Consider the following 20,828-nt stretch of genomic DNA (forward strand, 5'->3'; position numbering starts at 1 on the left):
AATTTTCCATTGGTATCTTAACCAGAATGCCCTAGGATATTGCTGTCCACTGAGGCACAGAGGTAGCCGGCTCTCCTTTCCCAGTCCTTCTAGACTTGCACCAGTTCAGAGCTTTTGTGACCTTCAATCACCTCCCTCTTTCAATTCGCATGCGGGAAAGAATGCATAAACCTCTTCAAACCCGCTTTTTTGCAGAAAGGTCGCACTTGCGAGCTGGCAACGCGGTGTGCCTCTCGCATCCTCCCCTCGCCAGCCCCCGTTGCTCCATCCATCCATCCCTGTCCCCCCTCCCCGCCGTCTCCTTGGCAACGCTGAGTGCACATCCTGGAAAACTTTATCCGAAATCTGCTCTGGGCAGCTTTCCAAATCCATGCTAACCTGATTAGGTGTCTCTGGGGCCTTGGCTGGCTAATCAAATTAGATAGCACTAATGGTAGTGAGGACTTTGAGTGGGTAGAGAGCAGTAAAACATAGTGTATACTTAGTGATAATTATACTTGCTTTTGTGTCATTGATTTATATGCCTTCCCCCCCCCCCCCCCCCCTTTTTGTTTTCGTTGTCTTTAAATGCAGCTATTCGGAGGAAAGAAAATGGCTGGTATGATGAGGAGCACCCGCTGGTCTTTCTTTTCTTGGGATCATCTGGAATAGGTAACGTCTGGGTTGCAGTGAGAGGGACGGAGAGCCCCATGTCGCAGCTGGGCTGGGAGAGGGGGCTGCAGCAGGGCAGCTCCTCAGGCTCAGCACAGGCCTGCAGCGCTTTTCACAGGCTCTGCATAAAATACCAGCTAAAGATGCTGTAGTCCTTCCAACTGGTTACCCAGTCCATCGTCCCACAGGGCAACCACCACCAGACTCCAGCACACACAGCCACATCCCACGCAGGGGCATGAGCAGCCTCACACTGAATGATCCCAGGGGACTGTCTGCCCTCCAAGTCTCAAGAAGGGGCGGTTTTCACAATAAAAGTGTTATTTTAACAGCCCTGTGCTTTCCAGCAGGAATGCCTCCATGGGTGGGGTAATAGTAGAAATTTGCTGCTTGCAAACTGAATCTCTGCTCATCTTGCTCCTGTGGGCAAGGATTGCTTTGTAATGACAGGATTTTATTGACACCGATAATATTTGTCCTCAAGCACAATAAAATGCAACATGACAGCTGATCAGTTCATGAAATGGACAAAATGACTTTTAGGGAGGAAAAAAAAATGCAGCTTTAAAGTAACCAAACTGTGACATTTGAAACAACCAACCTCAGTGCTTCTCCTGCATCCACTGACTCCCGTGGTCCTTGGGAAGATGCCGGTGCTGGAGGGGTTAAGGCAACGGGACACACACAAGGATTGCTGCCTGACCAGGCTCCTGCCTCAGAGCAGTGGCAGGCCAAGTATTAACTCTAAATGACTTGCTATAAAGCTGTATAAAAACAGTAAGAAATGTTTTTGAGACTTCATTGCCCTGCTTATAGCAGGTCTGAAGGCTTAGTAATGTAAATTGTCAGCTCTTCAACTCCCATGTATTTCCGTGGGGTTTTTTTTCCTTCTTTTACTGCCATAAAAATGAATATTGAAATAAGAAAGCAAAGCAGCTGAGAATTTTATTGTCTCAAATGGATATTTTAAATAGGGCTTGAAGTAACAGCAGCCTGAAAGCCCAAATATGTGCAAACTCATATCTAATATGTCTTCACATTTCAGTAGATTCCCACAGCAGTTAAGCACTTTAAAGATCCATTCGTATATATGTATATACAATATGTATAAGTACACATATATACCTATATGCTTACACATTGGGATCTACAATATAGCAACATACGAAGTCAACAAAGCTTGAACTGAAGTAAGATGCTAAATTTTGGCAGAGATTTTACCTGCCAGAGCAGGCTTCCGAGCACGGTGATGAATTCCTATTTTTGCAGCCCTTTTGTGGTGATCTGGTTAAGTGATCCTGCAGATCTGACCCACCCAATCTATCGTCACCAAAATACAGCTGTGTCAGGGTGGGACTGGGGCAGATGTGTAATACTCCAGTATATTTTTTAGCTAGTTTGGTTTTTAAGACACAATTTTTTTATTTGGTATAGTTGTTTATAGCATGTCTATGTGCCTGCTCTCTGCCCTAACATGTCAGAGTGTTTATTTTTCAGCGTGCAGTTAAATCTAAAATGAATATATGTGGAGAGCAGATAGCACATGGGCTTCAGACGGTACGCGAGGTACTGTTGTAAACCCACAGAGCATCCTCCGTGGCTGTGAAAGGCTGCACCTCACCTTTGCTCATAATCCCAGGAGCCGAAATAGCCAAATCCTCCACCTGATAAGCCCAATAAACTCAGCAATTACGTGCCAGTGGGTGGCAGCAGGGAAGAGGGGTTTGCTGGCAGAGTGGGGGATATTTCCCACACGGAGTAGCGCCTGCCTGTTTAATGAAGTTTTTCCCTGAATGGATGGGTTGGGAGGACAGGATCTGGCCTTTTGTGAGCTGCTGTGTGTATTCATCGGTGTCAGTGTGGATTTGCTCCATTACTGATTGTTCCTAATCCTAGAATTTTATGACAGTTGCCTTATATATATGAAAGAAGGAAAGAATATCCCGTTTCCCTGAAATTCGTTATCTAGAGAGCAAAAGACATTGCTTATGAAACCGAGAATAGTGATAGTAAGTGTAGCAAAAGCCTGATCTAACCACACCTTTTTGTGGAAAAAAAATAAAGATCTCTCTGCCCATCATGTAAGAATCAACTATTAAAAATGAAGCAGCTGGCACTGTGATACTGCTCTCCTAATCAAACCCTTAACTGTGTCCTGCCCAGGGCTCTCATCAGGGTATTATCCCAGGGATCTGACAGTGATACCCTCTTCCCACGAGTGCATTTTGCAGAAAAAAATATGTGTATCGGTTACAGGAGGTGCTAGCCCTGGTGTTAGCACAGCTGACGGACAGACAGATGGTGGACAAATGTGGTTTAACGCGAGTCTTTTATTCCTGTCTTTGGAACAGGTAAAACCGAGCTCGCCAAGCAGACAGCCAAGTACATTCATAAGGATGTCAAAAAGGTAATGCCTCTTCACTTTTTGCCGTCCGGGTGCTTTTAGTAATGGGGTGGGTTTGGTTTCTTGGTGGCAGGGTCATTGTCTGGCTTTGCTAGGCTGGGAGTCCAGCTCACTGGTCAGCCCGGCTGCCTTGCAGCACGCTTAATTCATCCGTAGAAGAGAAATGTGAGGTCTGTCTGTGCGCACTGAGAAAGGGCCTCAGCTGCGTTAAAATGAACCTGTGAAGGTTCCTGTCTATGTTACCAGTATATTTGAATTGTAAAAATCTAAATGGATTTAACAATATCTTGTGTTCCCTGTTTGAGGTTGCTGTCATTTTGACATCCTGTGTTGTGAACGTATTTTTTTGCCTCTGTTACTAATAACACTGTAAATTGTTAGAAGGATAAAATACTGAAAATCCGTTTTACGTGCCCCTAGCTGCACCACTTGTCGCATCGTACCAGTACGGCAGTAGAGGTGGTGGCATTGATTTTGCGCGCGGGTTCTTAGTGCTGAAATGTTTCAAACAGCAGAAACTGTTTGTGTAGTTTAGTTTGTTATCCACTTGGCAGTGTTTAGTGAAGATGGGTTAGAATTATATCTAGGTGGTGGTGGCTTAGTAGGGGGATAGTTCAGGGATGTCTGAGATTTTAAAACACCAAGCTTTTAAAGCCAGGCTCCCCAGTTCACATTTAAGTCTCTGCCTACCTTTGGGACATGCCTAGCTGTCTCGCGTGGAGATCCGGGGAAGGTGCGGAGGTTGGAGCCGGGGAAGAGGAGGAAACACAAACAGAGCTGCCCCCTGCGCCGACAATAGATTAATTCCTCTCCCCCACATCCTCCGGCAGAGAACGGACACAAGATAAAATGACATGTGTAGAAAGAAGATCAAAAGTAAAACAACGCTATAAAAAACGGCTGTTCTGGTTTCTTTTCCTCATCCTTCTATAATTGCCTTCCAGAAGCAATAAATCCTGGCTCCTGCGTCCCAAGCACCTTCATCCCTGACTCCCGCACCTGGAACTGGTCAAAGCCCGGCCAAACATCAAATGGAGAAATCAGTTAAACACTGAATGTTGTGTTAATTCAATAGCATGCACAAATCGGAGTTTTATTGGTAATGAATCAGCTTAGCCGTCAGTGCTGTAAGGAGTGGTGTGATGGGGGGTCATAAACCCCATGGGCAGTTATGGGGGTGCAGCAACTCGCAGGAACTGACGGATTAAGAAAGGAAAACCCATAACCGTCCCATTTTCATACTGCTAGAGAGGCTGCAAGGTAATGACACATGCTAACTTCTTTGTCCAGCCTGCGTGGTATGAACACGGAGGCAGGAGGATTGGGAGCAGGATCAGACCAAAGCAAAGCAGGTCCTGCAGAGCCCGGCTCCACTTTGCTTGTGCCAGCTGTTTGCCAGGATGTTGGTGGGACACTCCTCAGCATGCATGCCGCCAGGATCACACCCCAGTTTTGTACACCTCACTTTGCCCTGGGCATTTTGTTGGTATTTTAATATTTTGCAGGGAAATGTGGCTGTTTCGAATTGAAATCTGTCCTAAACTGGCCTGAACTCTTACCACCCCACCCCGCAAATACTGGTATTTCACAGGAGAGTGGCAAACCAGGCACTCCATCCCTTGGAAGTTCATGGCAGCACCATCTTGGTTTGGTGCCCCAAGGCATCACCCTGGACCAGAAAAGCTTTGGGCTCCCTGTGTGCTGCCAAATGTCCTGCCCATTAGCTCTGAAGCTGAATATTCAGGCTTGCCTTCTTCTTAGGCAGTTGGACTGGATGATCATTGTAGGTTCTTAGCAGCTGAAATACTCTATTCTATTCTATTCTATTCTTGTACCTCTAGGAGCTAGATTATAGCTGCAAGCCCAGGAAATTCAGTGTCTGCAGTGAATCATCAGCTTTTCAAATGCAAAAAGGAACCTTGGGTAGTAGCTGTAAATTCTCTAACAATATTATCTATTTAAGGTGATCACCCACAAACCTAGTTTACCTCGGCTTTATGATTTTGATTTTTATTTTATTTTTGCAGAGAGGCATTGCATTCTTCTTTTGATTTATTTCTAAAAAGCTGAACTGCAAGAATATCCATTTTATTTAGCAAATTGTGAGTTGCTGTTTCAGTCCCATCTGTATCACTCCAGCTCTAGCAACAAGCAGTGTCTAAAGTGAATCTCGGCCGGGGGCTATGAGCTGGCAGTGGGAACTGTTCCTGTCTCTCTTTGAGAAACTGCAGTCATCTTCCTCTTCCTCAGAATAACCCTCAGAACTTTGTGGTGGATCTGGCCACTCCAGTGCTGGCTGTCCTGGGGAACCACAAAACCTTGTTGTGTTCATCTGTGCAGCCACCTGCCTGGTTCTGGAGGAGCCTTCTAAATGTAATGAAACTTGGAGCACATTCATCAAAAATCACGTTAAGAGTTTCTTTCTCTTGCAGGGTTTCATCAGACTGGACATGTCGGAGTTCCAGGAGAGGCACGAGGTTAGTAAATGGGCTGTCTCTGCTTCCAAGGGGTGCAGCTTCAAGTTTAATGGGTAATTTAAACAAATCCTGTCAATGCCCTCGTTCCCCTGCATTTGGTTCCTGTCCTTGGCAGTGCTGAGCATCTCCCTGCTGCCGCTGAATGTTACAAGCATCTCCTGTCTCATCCTGTCAGTGGCCTTCCCGAACTACTTCCACATTCTCCAGAAAATGGGCAGTTTGATGTGTCAAAGACAGAGCAATAGCAGTTGCTCCAGGCTCTGCAATAAATTGCAATATGGGAAATACCAGCCAAAAAAGCAAGTTTAACTCAAAAAAATTAGGAACAGAGACCAAGGAGCAAGAAAAGCTCCAATAATTTGTATCTGATGCTGTGGCTCCTGTACACAGTGTCAACCCTTTGGGGAAGAGTGACTGAGAAGAAATCATATTGTGCATGAAAATCTGCAGTCTGGGCACAAGCCACGTGCTGTATGTCACCCACCTGTGCCAGGGCTGTTTGTGCACTCCTGCCTGGGCAGGCAGAGCTCAGCCCAAAGCCCCATTCCCTTCCTTACCTCCGACACATTGCTGAGTCTGGTGCAGCATCATCGCCTCAGCGTACCTCCCACCGGGGAAAGGAGGAAAATCCAGCAGAAGACAGGATTGTGGTGCAGAGTCCACCCCTCCCGTCACACCTTCTGCCCAATTCTGGTGCCCCAGGAGAGGTGGGACATCTCACCAGGTTCACCCCTGGGGCTGGGGGGGCCCTAAATCCCTTTGGAGGGCTCCGTCTCCCCAAAAAGCAGCAAGGTCCTAGCTGAGATAGGTTCATAATATTTTTCTTTTGATGGCTGTGTAGGAGCCTTGTATTTTTTATTGATGCCAATGGGGAAGTGCACCCAAATCCAGAAAGCATGGGATGAGAAATATTCCATGAAGGATCTGAGGATCATTCCCATTGGAGCTGCTGCATTGTTGTACGGAGACAGGGAAGAAGGAGGAGGAGGACTCACTGGCTGGGACCTGGGAAGATGGTGTCTTGGAGGAGGAGGAGGAAGGTGCTGGGGAGTTGCTCAGAAGGACCGGTCCAAGATGGGAGTACTTATTTTTTTGCATTTCTTGCTGCTGAGGTCTGCAGCCAGCCTCCGGCCCGTACACACCAGGCTGCAAGCGGGCAGGGGTCAGGCAGACCCTCACACTCAGCATGTCACGCTGACAAGGGCTGATTCGAGTTTTGACCTGGCACGAGGCAGTGGGAGCCTCAGCACCATCGTCAGGAACTGCAGGGCCCTCAGATGGCCAAGGCTAGAAAAGGTCCAGAAAATATGTTATTTTGTCCAAAGCAGTAAGGTGAAGAGGTGTGGGAAGAGAAAATAAAGACGTGCTTGCTGCTGGCCTGATAGATTGGTTATGATAGGTTCCTACACTGTAGGAGTCAAAAATAGATAAAAATAAAGCCATGTTGATGATTCAGTACAAAGAAAGAGGAGTTAGGAGTAGCAGTATAAATGTAAGATATAAAATACTGTGCCCTGACAAAGACAAGAGGCAGAGCAAAGGGAATGAATAAAGTAGAGAATTGCAGCGAAAACAATATAAATTTTTCAAGCAAACAAGGATCAGGAGGTCAGCCCAGGAGACGGCATCCTTTGAAGGAGCCTGGGGAGCCTCACGTAGCCCCAGGCACTGTGAAACGAATGCAACGAATTAGCTGCCATCGGCTAATTTCTTCTCTGCTGTTCCCGAGTCAGCGGGACCCCCCGCACCTCCACAGCCCGTGTCTGTGGGAGCGGGCAGGGGCGGCAGCAGCGGTGCAGGGCAGCGATGCTCGGGGAAGGGGGATCGCAGCTCTCCCCGGGCAGCCTGCCCATATCGCTCAGCAAAAAGGAGCCACTTGAATGGGAGAACCATAGAACCACGGAATGGTTTGGGTTGGAAGGGACCTTTCAAGGTCATCTAGTCCAACCCCCCTGCCGTGGGCAGGGACATCTTCAACCAGATCAGGTTGCTCAGAGCCCCGTCCAGCCTGACCTTGAATGAGTCCAGGGATGGGGCATCGACCACCTCTCTGGGCAACCTGGGCCAGGGTTTCACCACCCTCAGCGTAAAACATTTCTTCCTTATATCTAGTCTGAATCTGCCCTCTTTTAGTTTAAAGCCATTACCCCTTGTCCTATCACTACAGGCCCTACTAAAAAGCCTGTCCCCATCTTTCTTACAAGCCCCCTTTAAGTACTGTAGTACTTTAAGTACTGCCATAAGGTCTCCCTGGAGCCTTCTCTTCTCCAGGCTGAACAATCCCAACTCTCTCTCAGCCTGTCCTCACAGCAGAGGTGTTCCAGCCCTCTGATCATTTTTGTGGCCTCCTCCAGACCCGCTCCAACAGGTCCGTGTCTTCCCTATACAAGTTAGGTGCTTAGTTAGAAGCTGCCGTGGCTTCTCTCCTCTGCCAGGCCCACGGAGCCAGGCTCACCGAAAGGGGACACACCAGCACGGCTGTGCCATGGCACATGCGGCTTTTGTCATTCACCAACACTGACACCACGACACACTCGCCCTTGAGCTGTGCTGCTTCCTTGTCCTGGATTAAGGAGAGGAAATTTCTTTGTCTTATGAGGATTTGGGATTTTGCTCCACGAATTGCTTCTGCTGCCCATACAGCCAGCCGGCCACTGACTCTGCATGTCCAACGTCCCAGAGAACAACGTAGGATTAACAAAGTGACTGATAATTTTGTTCTTTTCAACTTTTATACACCTAAAGACGCATACACAGACCCTGGTCACTTGAAAATGCTCCAAGCTGTACATCAAAAATCACTTGTCATTTTTGCCAAAACATTTCTATTGTCAGAAATATTCTTCTAAATAATCCTCTAAATTTTTTAACCAAAGAATCATGATGTCAAGTAGTGAAGTCAGTTATTGACACAGGAAAAATATTTCCATCGTGGCCTCTTCCCAAGCTTTGATTCCCCACCAGAGCCACCTGCCACTCATAATCCTTTGAATTCTTGCTCTTAAAAAGGCTAAAGGAGATGAAAATAGGTCTTGGACAGCTGGGATGGGTCACTCAGACACTGCTTAGAAAAGCAGGGGTGATGCCTTTTCGCCTCTCTGTGGCTGCTCCTGCAGATTCTGCTGGGTAAAGCTCTGGGCAAGGTAATTGCTTGCAGCAGCCACCAATCTGCATTTTGCCAAATTGTTGCTTATTAAGCTGATTTGGGGATACCCAGGGTGCGATAGATGTCACAAAGAATATAGAGCTTGATTTGTCTGCAGCAAAGAGTCGTGGCTGCCTGCTGAGCTACCGATAGCGTTCCTGGCACCCACGGATCAGCTGTCACGTGTCCTGTTGCTTCCTCTTAGGTCGCCAAGTTTATCGGCTCTCCACCTGGCTACGTGGGCCATGAAGAGGGCGGGCAGCTCACCAAAAAGCTGAGGCAGTGTCCAAATGCTGTGGTGCTCTTTGATGAGGTTGACAAAGCCCACCCAGATGTCCTCACCATCATGCTGCAGCTGTTTGATGAGGTAAATCCACATTTCAGGGTCAGGGTTTGCAGAGGGGCTGTTTGGAAGGTGACAGTGAGTGATGCAAGGGACGATGGCTGCAGGAGATGTCCTGGAGCGGAGCTGAAATGCTCTAGATCAATAGTCCCTTCCGAAAAATGTGACCCAGCCAGTCAGCATCTTCTGCATTTTAGCATCAGGAAACAGGGTGATGCTGAGGTCTCCTGGTGGAATAAATGACATCTTCAGGCAAAGAAAAAGCCAGTGATGGGAGGGTTAGAAGCTTGAGAAAGAAACTTGGGAATCAGATTGTCCCATGTCACCGTGAAGGCATGACGGTGAAGACTGTCATGAGGATACTGCTAAAAAAAACGCCCCAGTGACAGCTCAGTGTGGGAATAGGTGGGCAGGGCAGAATAGGGTCCAGGACAGAAATCAGGAGTAACAAGAGGAGGCAGGAGGACAGCAGCCCTGTTCCCATGGGTGCCCTGTGCCCACCCCCCATGTACACTTCCATGGCATGGAGGAAATCGTCTCCTAGGTCCCAGGCTCAGGTCAGGGTGTTGTCACAACATCAGAAAAGCAGGGTGATTGGGGGACTTCATAGTCCATTGGTATCCTAATGAGTCATGTCTTGTTAATTGCTGGGTTTTAGTTCAGGTTGGTTAATTTATGACTTCTCAGTTGGCATGTGATTTGTCTCACACCCTTCCTCCCCCAAACATAGAATCATAGAATGGTTTGGGTTGGAAGGGACCTTAAAGACCACCTAGTTCCAGCCCACCCTGCAAAACCATTCAGCTGACTACCTAGGAGGAGTCTGGGGCTGCTTCCCAGGACTTCAGCTGTCTCCAGAGGAAGCCAGAAGATTCTTGGAGATGCCTGGGAGGAATCCTGAAGAGCTACTGGCATGGACCTGCCTTAACATACACAAAACTCCTCAGGTAGCTACCTTGGAGGAGTCAGGCTCCCGAAAGCATTGTGTATGTTGGGGAAGGTCCATGCCTGGTAGCTCTCCAGGAAAACTCCCAGGCATCTCCAGGAGTGTGTTGGCCTCCTCTGGAGGCAGCCGAAGTCCCAGATAGAAGCCCTAGACTCCTCCAAGGCAGCTACCCAAGGAATTTTGTCGATGTTAGAGGCAGGTCCGTGCCTGTTAGCTCCCTGATACTCCTCCCAGGCATTTCCATGCATGACACTACCTGATCCTGCTGGCAGTGGGAAGGAGAGCAGATACCTGCTGTCTGAGGAAGGCAGCACAAAGTCTGTGACTTTGGAGTCCTTTGCTGTCTGCTGGTCTCTGGGAGACACTTGGCATATGACCTGTCTTGGGCAGCTGCAGCTCTCTTGCACGAGCTGGTGGGAGCCAGGGACAAATGCGCATCTCCAGGCTTTGCACCTTCTGCTGAGCCTTCAGCCTGTTGCATGCAAGCTTTTCGGTTTATTTTTAAGGTCCCAGTCTCTCCTCAGAGGCAACCAAGCTCCCGAGCAATGCACTGGAAGGTTTGGGGTTTTTTTGTTTTAGGGATTAATAACACAATTTTTTCTTGCATAGATCATCGCAGCAGCAGCTAAATGTGAAATCAATTCCTGTACCACGCACTTGACAGGGCAATAACCCAAATGTTAATCTCAAGCACCCAACAAGGATTTGTGTCATTGTGCTGGATATCTGCTGCTGGAGACATATCGAGGAAAGAAACTGCCTGGGGAGCTGCTTATTTTTTTCCTTATTTTTCTCTCTTTTTTTATTTTATTAATCAAGAAAACTAGTACTTTTGAAGGGTTCCTGCATTGGTTTGGTAGGAGGAAGGTTGATGCCACACCAGTTAGCTGCTGTGGCGGTCGCCCCCACCACTGAGCTCAGTGCTGGACTGCCCTGGTTTGATTTGCCGGGCAATCCCGCAGGCGTGAGGGATGCTCTCTATTGCCTCTTGCTGTCACGGCCTCTCTGTTGCTTAGTTCACTCCATTATAGCCATAACCCGGTTATTTCTGCAAGGTTATTTCAGCTTTGCTTATTTTCAGTCAGGGTACTAGCAGCCTGTGCATCCCCGTGGTGCTTTCAGACGACTACAAAGCCCCCTCTGAGCCCTCCCTGCCCTCCCAGGCGGCCACGGTGCCATGGAGAGCTTTGAACTGACTCATCTGGAAGGCTTTGGTGAACATCTGGGCAATGTTGCTGGAGCTGTTCAAGGCACTGATGCCTGCTGCTGCCCGTTTTGCTCCCCAAAAGAGCCTGTACGGGGGAATGACTCACGTCTCAGCCACTCCAGCACCAAGCCCAGCGTCCCAGCCTAAACCACAACCATGGGCAGGGCTGAGCCAAGAGCCTGCACTGCCTTTGAGAGTCCTTCAAACCTACCCAAGGGGCAACAGCCTCTATTAGAGGGCTGGGACAGAGGCATGAGGTGACAACAACTTCACCTGCACCGGTGGGGTTCATCAGAGCTCATGCGTCAGACCCAAAACCACAGCAGGGAGGTAGGCAGAGCATCAAAGGTGGTTGAGTTATGTATGGGCAGCCATATGGGCTGCCCCAGCCCACCTCCCCTGCGAGGCATCTCCCAGGGCTTCCATCGAGTGTGTCCTGCATGGGGCAGGCTGGGGCCACGTGCAGGAAAAGTTACTGCCATTCCTCGGGGAGGTGGGGGCTTCTTCAGCCTCTGCAGCTCAGCCCTGCCTCCTTCCTGCCTGTATCCTTGGGCATCCCTTCAAAAATAAATCTGCTAGGGGGAAAAATGGGGTCCATGTCGTTTTGCCTCATGTTTTGGCAATGTCCTGTGGCACCTGCTCATGCTGCTTGTGTTGACTCGGTGTTGTTGCAGGGCAGGCTGACGGATGGGAAGGGGAAAACCATTGACTGCAAGGATGCCATCTTTATCATGACCTCCAACGTGGCAAGCGATGAGATTGCACAGCACGCTCTGCAGCTCCGACAAGAGGCCATGGAGATGAGCAAGAAAAGGATCGCAGAAAACTTAGGTACTGTTTTTTTGATGTCATACTCCAAATCCCTCAAGAATCCACCTCCTTCCTAACATTAATTTGACATCAGCTCAGCCATCCTTCTGCCGGGGGGAGCACCCAGACCCTTCGGTTGCCTCTCCACTGCTCGCCCCTGCAGCTGGTCGACACTGACACGTCCTCCAGGCACTGCAGCTTTAGGGCAAGCCTCAGGGATGCTCCTCTGCCAGAAGGAAAGGCAGCTGCCTCTTCTTTTGTGTGTGTGTCTAGGAAGTCGTGCTGTTGCCTTCTAGGATGACCTGTTGCTGAGAAGTCCCACAGCCCTATCTCTACCATTCCCCCTCCTGTGATACCTCTGCTTTGGGCTTGCCCTGTTCTGAAATCCTCATTATATGAGATCACATCCTTCAGAGGGAGATCACATCTTTGGAGGAGGCTTTCTGTTCCACCTCTCAGTCTTCCTCATCCTGTGCGCTCTTCCTTTATCTCCTCACCCTTTTCATTCTTTCAGGACCCTTCCAAATGCTTTCTAGAAAAGTCTGGGGCTGGTACAGGTGCTCATATTAAAGAGGAAGAGTTTTGTTTCCTCACAGTCCTTCCAAAAACGACTGAGCTTAATCAATTTTACTTCGCCTTGGAATGGAGCCCTGGACCCACACATCAGGGTCTTGTAGAAAATTTTCCAAAAATGTGAATTAGGTAATAAAAGGAGAATCGAGTAGAGCAAGGGCAGCCTCTAATATTTGAACTACACAACTCCGCTGAAGGCAGCAGAGTCCCAATTTATGCGCGATCCTTCACCATCCAGTTGGTGATAACTGCAGTGGCACCAGGAGGCCCCAGGGACTGGTAGGTCTCTGCTGTGCCAAGGAGGGATGGACGGACAGTGGTCGGCAATGCCTGCACCAGGGGCCGTCCCTTCTAGCTCTAAAATGCATGGCAGTTTGTGAGCACAGGCACTAGCACAGGGAAACATCATCTCCATCACGTGCTGCTGTGCCTGTGGATAACCAGGCAGCCACAAACAATGGCTGCATCCCTTGTTTTGTCATCAGTTTTAAATCAGTTTTGGGTTTTTTTTTAAGACCCATTTATGGTCTTAAATATCTGGACATGCATCTTCTATAGGGTACCTCACAGTATGTGCTGTCACAGATACACCATATTTCCTAAAGGTCAGTCTCGAGAGTTCTGCTCACCAGTGGAAATGCCCGGAGAAGCTGTGGTGTGCAGTGTGTGCTGTGGCTGTGCCCGGGAAACAACCACAGCCCTCTGCATCAGCTCCATGGGAGCAGGAAAAAATGTTAGGTTTTAGTGTCAAATGTATTTTCCAGCTTCTTTCTCACTGTCTCTTCCTTTTTATTTTGAGAAGTTGATGCCAAAGCTGGCTTAATTCAGAATCTTTAAACTTCAATCAAACTAGGTAAAGGACAAAGCATGCCTGCAACTGAACTTTCAAGAATAACATTTTAAAATGCCAAGCGCTTTTCTCCTAAATGAGGAAAGCATTGAATTTTAATTTCTAGAACTGTACAGCAGACAGCTGCAGTGAGCGAACGGCAGTGAGAGAGCATAGCCGGAAAATGCATTTCGGCTCAGAAGCCTGCCCTCAATTGAGTTTCGTGGAGCTCCTTGCAATTTACTGAGTTCTTGGCTTGGAGATGCTCTTGAAGGCAGTGGCCAGGTCAGCGTAAGTGCCTGGGTGGGCAGATAAATGGAAAGATAGAGGGAAGGAGCTGCTTCTGCAGCATCTCTGCGTCTGCGAGTGGAAGCAGCAGATACTAGTGATGGCAAACCTGAATATGGGGGGCAGCTCTGTCTCCTCTGCCTTCTCCAGCTTTCCTCTTCCAGAATGCCATGCCAAGTTCCTGTGACTTAGTGAAAAACCCCTTGGTGTCTTTTAGCAGAAAACAGAGAAGTGAAATGGGCCAAATCCTTATAACCAAAGAGCCCCCCCTGCTCCATTTAGACCGCTCGGATGGGCCATACTGTCTATCTCCCCCATCCTGTGCAGCAAACTCCCCACCCAGGATGCAAACAAGAACCACGAGCGTGCTCGTGTCTGCCATGGGGAAGAAGGAGAAGAGGTGATTTCAGAGCGCACAGCACCGCTTTGTTGCATGCTGGCACCAGTGTGGGTCTGGTGGAAGAGAGCTCCTTCTGCCGCTGCTGGGGGTGCAACAATCTGCGCCAAGACTGTGAGCTGGAAAGGGCTCCCAGCACCCAGCATGGGTCTTTCTCCACCACCCAGCGTGTCAGGATCCTATCCAGAGCACCTTGGATGCAAGGGATCTCCCAATGAGCATCCTTGCATTAAAATAGCATGTGGAGTTAAATGCATGAAGATGTAGGAAGGAATGAGGTGGTAAAGACAAAGGGAAAAGCAAATTTGGGCAGCAGACAGGTAAACCTTGCATTTGAGCTGTCTGTTCTGAGCTGGGATTCGGGAGCCAGCCAGACCCTGGCTCCATCTGCAGTCAGCTGAGGGAAGTAGACTCTGGCCAGAGGCAGAGTTGTGCCACAAACCATCTGAACAGGGGTTTTGCAGTTTGCTGAAGGGACCAAGGACTGCTCCTCTGTGCCTGACAGAGCTGCGGGAGCCTACGCAGAGCAGCCACGGGTGATGATGTGCCCTGTGTGTAATGTAATTAGCACCAGCTCCCAGACCCCAGCCACCGGTCAGGGTCTGTGGAGGCCGAGTGAGGACTCCTGCTATCCGAAACCTCCGGGTGGCAGCTCCTGGGGGTGTAGGGCAGAGAGCGGAGGCAGAGCCGGAGCTCTTTTGCCATGCAAGTGAAACATGTCAGTGTAGGGTGCACCCAACATGTGCAGGGGCAGCCACGGGAGACCCAGACCCGCTGTCCAGAGTGTCAAGCGCAGGGACACCCCACTACTGAACCAAACGTGGATCGTGGTGGGTGTGGAGGTTCCAGGTCTGTTCTGAGGTCCCCTCTGGACCCCCACCTCACCCCCCTGCTCAGCCTCTGGCTCCTTGTCATGCTGCTTTGCTCATCCATCCTCCAGGAGCTGGGCAGATGGGAAGCCCATGTTCCACCTTACCCACTGACACCCCATGTCCTCCTGTCTTCCAGATGATGTCCAGATGACCGACAAGATAACCATCTCCAAGCAGTTCAAGGAAAAGGTTATTCGCCCCATCTTGAAGGTACGAATGATTTTTTTCATGGCTTATGTTTCAGGTGTCCTGAGCTTTGGTCACTCAGTCATTCGATGCAATACCCATGTTCCTCACCCAGCTGTGAGATAAGTGACATGACGTCGTTTTTTAATTTTCACCCACTAAGAAGTAAGGTCAGAGTCCAGCAGAAACAAATAACAGCTTCTTACTCACTCCCTGTCCTCTTGTATTAGAGCAACAACATGAGACAAGAAGGGGAACATGGGGTGGGAAGTGCTACACTGGGATTTTGGGGGTTCGCTGCTCTCCCAGGGTCACTGTCTGCTCAGCTCCTGCGCTGCTGCAGAGGGGCCAGGAAAACCTGACCACAGCAACACATCCTGATGACATTAAGTTTCTTTAAGATGTTTCTGAAGCACTTCATGGCGCTGCTCGCCTGGCAGCTCCTACAGAGACCAAGAATTTGACCTCCCGGCAGAAGGCTCAGATCGGAGCCTCAGAACTGAGAGACCCTGAGAGCAGCGAGGGGTGTTACTGTAAGTGGCTTAGGCAGGAGCAGACAGCAGAAGAGGCTGGAGCTGCGCTTACACTGCGGGAGAGATTTGTTTCTAGTTCCTCTTGCCATCTCCGGAAGAATTAATTCCTTCTATAAGCCATGCTGAGAGGTACTCCTGGTGACCTGAGATCTGGCACCATGGATTTCCAGCTCCATGGCATGGGGTGGGATGGCTTCAGGGCCTCGCCACATGGATGCGTGAGCTGTCGGAGGTGGAGGTGATCCCTGGGGAGCTCATTCAGCAGCGTCACTGTCACTACTGTCCCTATCAGGGTCACCAGTCCTGTCCCCGTTGACCTTCCCCCCTTGTCCCTGCAGGCTCACTTCAGACGAGATGAGTTCCTGGGGAGGATCAATGAGATTGTCTATTTTCTCCCTTTTTGCCACTCGGAGCTCATCCAGCTTGTCAACAAGGAGCTGAATTTTTGGGCCAAGAAGGTAAAAACCATCCATGGCTTTAGAGGTAACTTCTCAAGCAATGTGTGAGCAGGAGGAGATCCCTGCCCAAGCCTTCATCCTCCTGATGTGGATGCAGAGTGAATGTATATCTTTACCATAGTCTCACATGCTCTTCAACATGAGGGGACCCTACTCAGGAGGGCAGGGACCTCTTGGGACGGTGGGGCATGGTTCCTCCTGTGTTGGGGCAGCAATGAGCTTCGGGGCACGTTCAGAGACATTATTTGTCTAATTGGTCCTTGCACATCTGAGCTCTCCGGGGGGCCTAAATAGGAATTAGGGGACCACTTGCTTTGGTCGGTCTGGCCTGGTGGAGCTCTCGGTGCCCTTTCTTCCTTGGCCCAGGACTGCTCACACCCCACCGTGCTGCCCGTGGTGTCCCCACTGCTCAAGGAATGGGATGCCAGGGTTGCTTGAAGGCATCAATAACTCTTCCTCTTCTTCCTCACCCGGCAGGCCAAGGCAAGGCACAACATCACCCTGCTGTGGGACAGGGAGGTCATGGACGTGCTGGCTGACGGCTACAACTTGCACTACGGTGCCCGGTCTATCAAACACGAGGTAAAGCCAAGGACGGAGCACGGGTGAAGCCCATGGCATCACCTCCAGCCCTGCTCTGCACAAGGGGAGTCAGGAAGGGATTATTGCTTGGGTCTGTCCTGCAGAAGAGCGTCCCCACGGCTCCCAAGGGCAAACATTCATGGTCTGTGGGAGGAAACAGCACAGCCAGTACACTCCAGAAAGAGACAGGGAATAAGTAGGATGAGCAGGAGATTCTGGGACCCTGCGCTACCCAGAGGTGGGAAGGAGAGCTGCCCGGCTCCCTGGGAGGCTGCTCACAGGCGTTTTCTGATGGGAGCTGGTTTTATTTCTTCAGGTTGAGCGGCGCGTTGTGAACCAGTTGGCAGCTGCCTACGAGCAGGACCTGCTGCCGAGGGGCTGCACCTTGAGGATCACGGTGGAGGACTCGGACAAGCATCTGCTGAAAACCAAGGACAGCTCTTCCCCTGGAGTGGAGAAAACAAAGATGCCCACCCTGCGGTTGGAGATAGTGGAGAAAGACAGCAAATCCCGAAAACTGGACATCCAAGCGCCTCTGAACCCAGAAAACATTACTTACTTCTTGTAGGCAGCAACGAGCACTCCTGGAGCACACTTTGCCCCAGCAGCTGCCTGCGGGTAGCGCGGGCTGACAATAAAATACCACGAGACTCGGAAGTGTGCAATGTGGCCATGTCAGTGAGGGCAGGCAGTAGGTAGGGCAGGGGCAAAGCTGTGTTCCTGCTACCTCCGCTGCCTGGAGCCAGGCACGGGCAGGCAGGAGCTGCCTGATCAGCCTGCGCCTGCTTACTCTGGGGTGGGCGCAGAGGGCTCTGGAGCTGTAGCTATGGGTGGTGAGGTGCCACGCTGCCATTCAGGAACATATAGGTGGAGGGTCCTGGGGTTTCACTTGGCACAAGGGAAAGCATCGAAGCTTTTTAAGAAAGGGGAAAGCAGATTTCAGACCTTATGGGAGCTGGGGTGTCCGGCTCCGGTAGGATTTGTCATTCCTTAAAGAGGAGGCTTGCTGCGGAGGCTGGGTTTGCTGGGTTGGACTGCAGCTGGAAAGGGGTAGGACAGGGATCGAGTGAGCGACAGCTTCATTTTAAAAGCCACCAGGCACTCTGACTCTGTATTTTGCCCGCTTCTCTTTATTTATTGGCAATAAACACGGCGTGCACATACGACCTGTGTCTGGTGTGGGCGCGGAGAGGACAGGTAGAGCAGAGGTGGGGATTGCCTGTGGGCAGGACACGTCCCTGGGGGGTTCCTGCATCTCCTGCTCCTTGCTGGGAGCCGTGAACAACACCGACACATCTCCTTGTCCTGGCTGGGCAACTTCCCAGTGCAAACCCCTCGCTAAATCGTCCCCGCTGCTTTGCTTCTGACCCGATTCAGGGAAATATTTAATATCTCAGGCTTAACCTAGCTGCCCAAGCTGTCCCCAGTGTCAGAGCTGGAGCAAAGGTCCCCAGCCCTGACCAATTACACTGGCTGTCAGTGGGCAGAATTGGATTTTTTCTGTGTGTTTGTATGTGGGAGGTTTTGCTCTCCCAAGCTGTGAGCTCTGCAGGGACTGATCCTGCCAGCAGCCACATTTGCGGGTCCCCAGGGCTGGCTGGGGGCTGACCCTGCCCCCCCCACAGTCACTTCTCCAGGGACCTGTCAGCAATGGGACAGGGATGGAGGGACATAGGGGTGAGGGTCTCCCCTGCGAGCCATTTTGGGGTGCATCTCCTCCGAGGTGGAGGAGGGTTCCAGCGCCAAGGGCAGCACTGCAGGGCTAATGGGGCAGATGGGGGGAGTTGTTGAGGGAAAATCCTCTGGATTTCTCCAACTTCCTCTGAGCATCCGGCTCCAAGCCTTGCTGGGGTTTGGGGGAAAGTGTGGCCCAGTGGTGTGAGCGATTCGGGGGTTTGCCTTCCTTGGCGAGGGTCCCGGTGCGGGGTCACGCCTGTCGGTCCTGGGCGCATGGGATGAGGTGTCCCGTGGTGGGTACCGGCTGGGTTCGAGGTGCGCGGTCACCACCATCACCCCGCCGGGAGAGGAGCCCTCTCTGCCGCCGAGACAGCGGTGCTTCACCGACACAGCACCCACTCCTCCAGCTGGTGACGTGTCGCAGAGGCAGATTATGAAGAGTAAGAAATTAAATACAAAAGGAAATCAAACCAAATAGCCTTCTCAAATCAATAAGCCTTAAGTCACAGTCCCTCCGGCATGGGGACAGGGATGGATCGGGGGTGACGGCCCCATCCAACATGGCAAAGCCACTATGTGAAGTCCCCCTGCCAGAGCATCCCCGCTGGTGCTGCCAGGCGTGGCTTTAGTTTTGGCACTGGCACTCATTTTCCAGGGGATACGTGAAGGTTTGGGGGGGGGGGCTGCCTTGACCCACCTTTTCACCCTGGTCGCCTTTTCCTGTCATGGGTCTTAATTCAGTAATGCTGCTGGGGACCTGAGCACTGCCTTCGGCCAGGGCTGCAAATGGGGAAGGAAGGCTGGAAAAGGGGAAAAGCTCTGCCTAAATGGAGCTGCTGGGATGGCAAGTGGAGCTGCCCCATCTTGGGCATCGCCCGTGCTGGTGGTCCATGGGTGCCCTGCTCCTTTCAACCCCCGTCCACTGCCCGAGCAGCTTTGGGCTGGCAGCGGGTGGGTGATGGAGCAGGAGAGGATGAGCCTGTTCCCACCCAGGCGCTGGGATGTGGGGGCTGGCAATGCCCAGGGATCAGCTGGATGGGGAAGGGGGTCTCCGGCAGCAGGATTTGACCTTTACGAGCCACTCAAGGTGACCAGCAAGAGGGCAGTGGGACAGCCAAAGCAGGTTTCTCTTCCCCTGAAAGGGTTTTGGAGCTTCACTGGGCTTCTCTGGAACCCTCCCAAATTCAGATTTTTCATGGGAGGACCAGGAAGAGATTCAGCCGCTGCTGTGGTGGGCATAGCTGACTCCAACCCGACGGGTGGGAAGGGGAGTTTGCTGGCTCGGTCCCTGCTTCTTCCCCTGTGCCACAGCCAGGGAATCACACACCCCTTCGCGTCCTTGCCCCAGGCGGGCAAGGCTGCAGAGGGGCCAGGGCTTGGGGAGGGTGTCCCCGAAAACACCGGGGTGCCTCGCAGGGCAGCAAGCAGCATCCCCAAACCTTCTGTCACCTCCAGCAGTGACGAGACCCTGGCGAATGCCAGCCCCATGCTCTGCACAGACATGGGGGCTCGGCTGCTTCCGGCCAATGTCCAGCACCGCACCGGCCCGGTGCAGGATGGGCAGCCCTGGGGTGGCACCGCAGGGCAAAGCTGGGATCCCCGGGAACTCCCCAGGTGCCAGCCAGGCCCCAAACCTGCAAGGAGAAATGGGGCTGAAAAGGGGTCTTGCAGCAGTGGTAAAGTGTGTGATGGGGTGGCGGGGGCAGAGCTGAGGGTGCTGTGCCGGGCAGTGCTGCACGACGCTGAGGCTGACCCCAGGGATGAAGGCAGATTCCCTCCATGCAGCCCCAGGGAGCAGCTCCCTCCCCAGCACCCCTGTGCCACCACACCAGCACCCCCACGCCGGCACCGCCGGGCTCGGGGCACCCGGTGCCGTGGCTCTTGTGGGTCCTCCTGCACGGCAGCGGGAACGGGCCCCATCCCTGCCTGGAGCTGCTGGCTGGGATGCAAGGAGAGCAGGGAGCCCACGGCCAGGCATGGTGTGCCACGCTGTGCCATGCCATGCTATGAAATGTCATGCTGTGGCATGTCATGTCACGATATGCCATGTCATGCCATGCCATGCTGTGCTGGGTCACACTGTGCTGTGCCATCACGCTATGTCATTCTGTGCCACACCACGCTGTGCTGTGCCATGCCATGTCAGGTTGTGCCGTGCTGTGCCGTGCCACGCTCTGCTGCGCCATGCCATTCTGTTCCATGCTATGCCAATCTCTGCCGTGCTTTGCTGCGTCATGCCATGCTGTACCATACCATGCCATGCCGTGCCGTGCTGTGCCACGTCCCAAGGGAGTACAGCCACGAGGGCCCCATCAGCAGGAGCATCCCGGCCGGGACGGCACTTGGGGGGCACATGGGGCCCTCCCTGATCGTTTTATTTGTTTTTAATTGTGCTGGAGGCGCGGCGCCGGCGTCCTCTGAGCAAACAGCAGCGGGTGAAAGGGCTCCCT

General features: G+C 51.5%; 1 protein-coding gene across 1 annotated transcript in view; it reads left to right on the forward strand.

Annotated features, from left to right (window-relative positions):
- Positions 1-17,864, forward strand: part of CLPB (ClpB family mitochondrial disaggregase) — an 83,502-nt gene extending 65,638 nt beyond the window's left edge. The window contains exons 8-16 of the mRNA XM_069808712.1: positions 574-651; positions 3,003-3,058; positions 5,488-5,532; positions 8,883-9,044; positions 11,848-12,004; positions 15,079-15,152; positions 16,000-16,119; positions 16,597-16,701; positions 17,018-17,864. Of these exons, the coding sequence (XP_069664813.1) occupies positions 574-651; positions 3,003-3,058; positions 5,488-5,532; positions 8,883-9,044; positions 11,848-12,004; positions 15,079-15,152; positions 16,000-16,119; positions 16,597-16,701; positions 17,018-17,269 (1,049 nt within the window). The 3' untranslated portion in view covers positions 17,270-17,864. The remainder of the gene's footprint in view (positions 1-573; positions 652-3,002; positions 3,059-5,487; positions 5,533-8,882; positions 9,045-11,847; positions 12,005-15,078; positions 15,153-15,999; positions 16,120-16,596; positions 16,702-17,017) is intronic.
- The last annotated feature ends 2,964 nt before the right edge of the window (positions 17,865-20,828 follow it).

This window comes from Haliaeetus albicilla, chromosome 20, assembly GCF_947461875.1.
Source record: "Haliaeetus albicilla chromosome 20, bHalAlb1.1, whole genome shotgun sequence".
Taxonomy (NCBI): Eukaryota; Metazoa; Chordata; class Aves; order Accipitriformes; family Accipitridae; genus Haliaeetus; species Haliaeetus albicilla.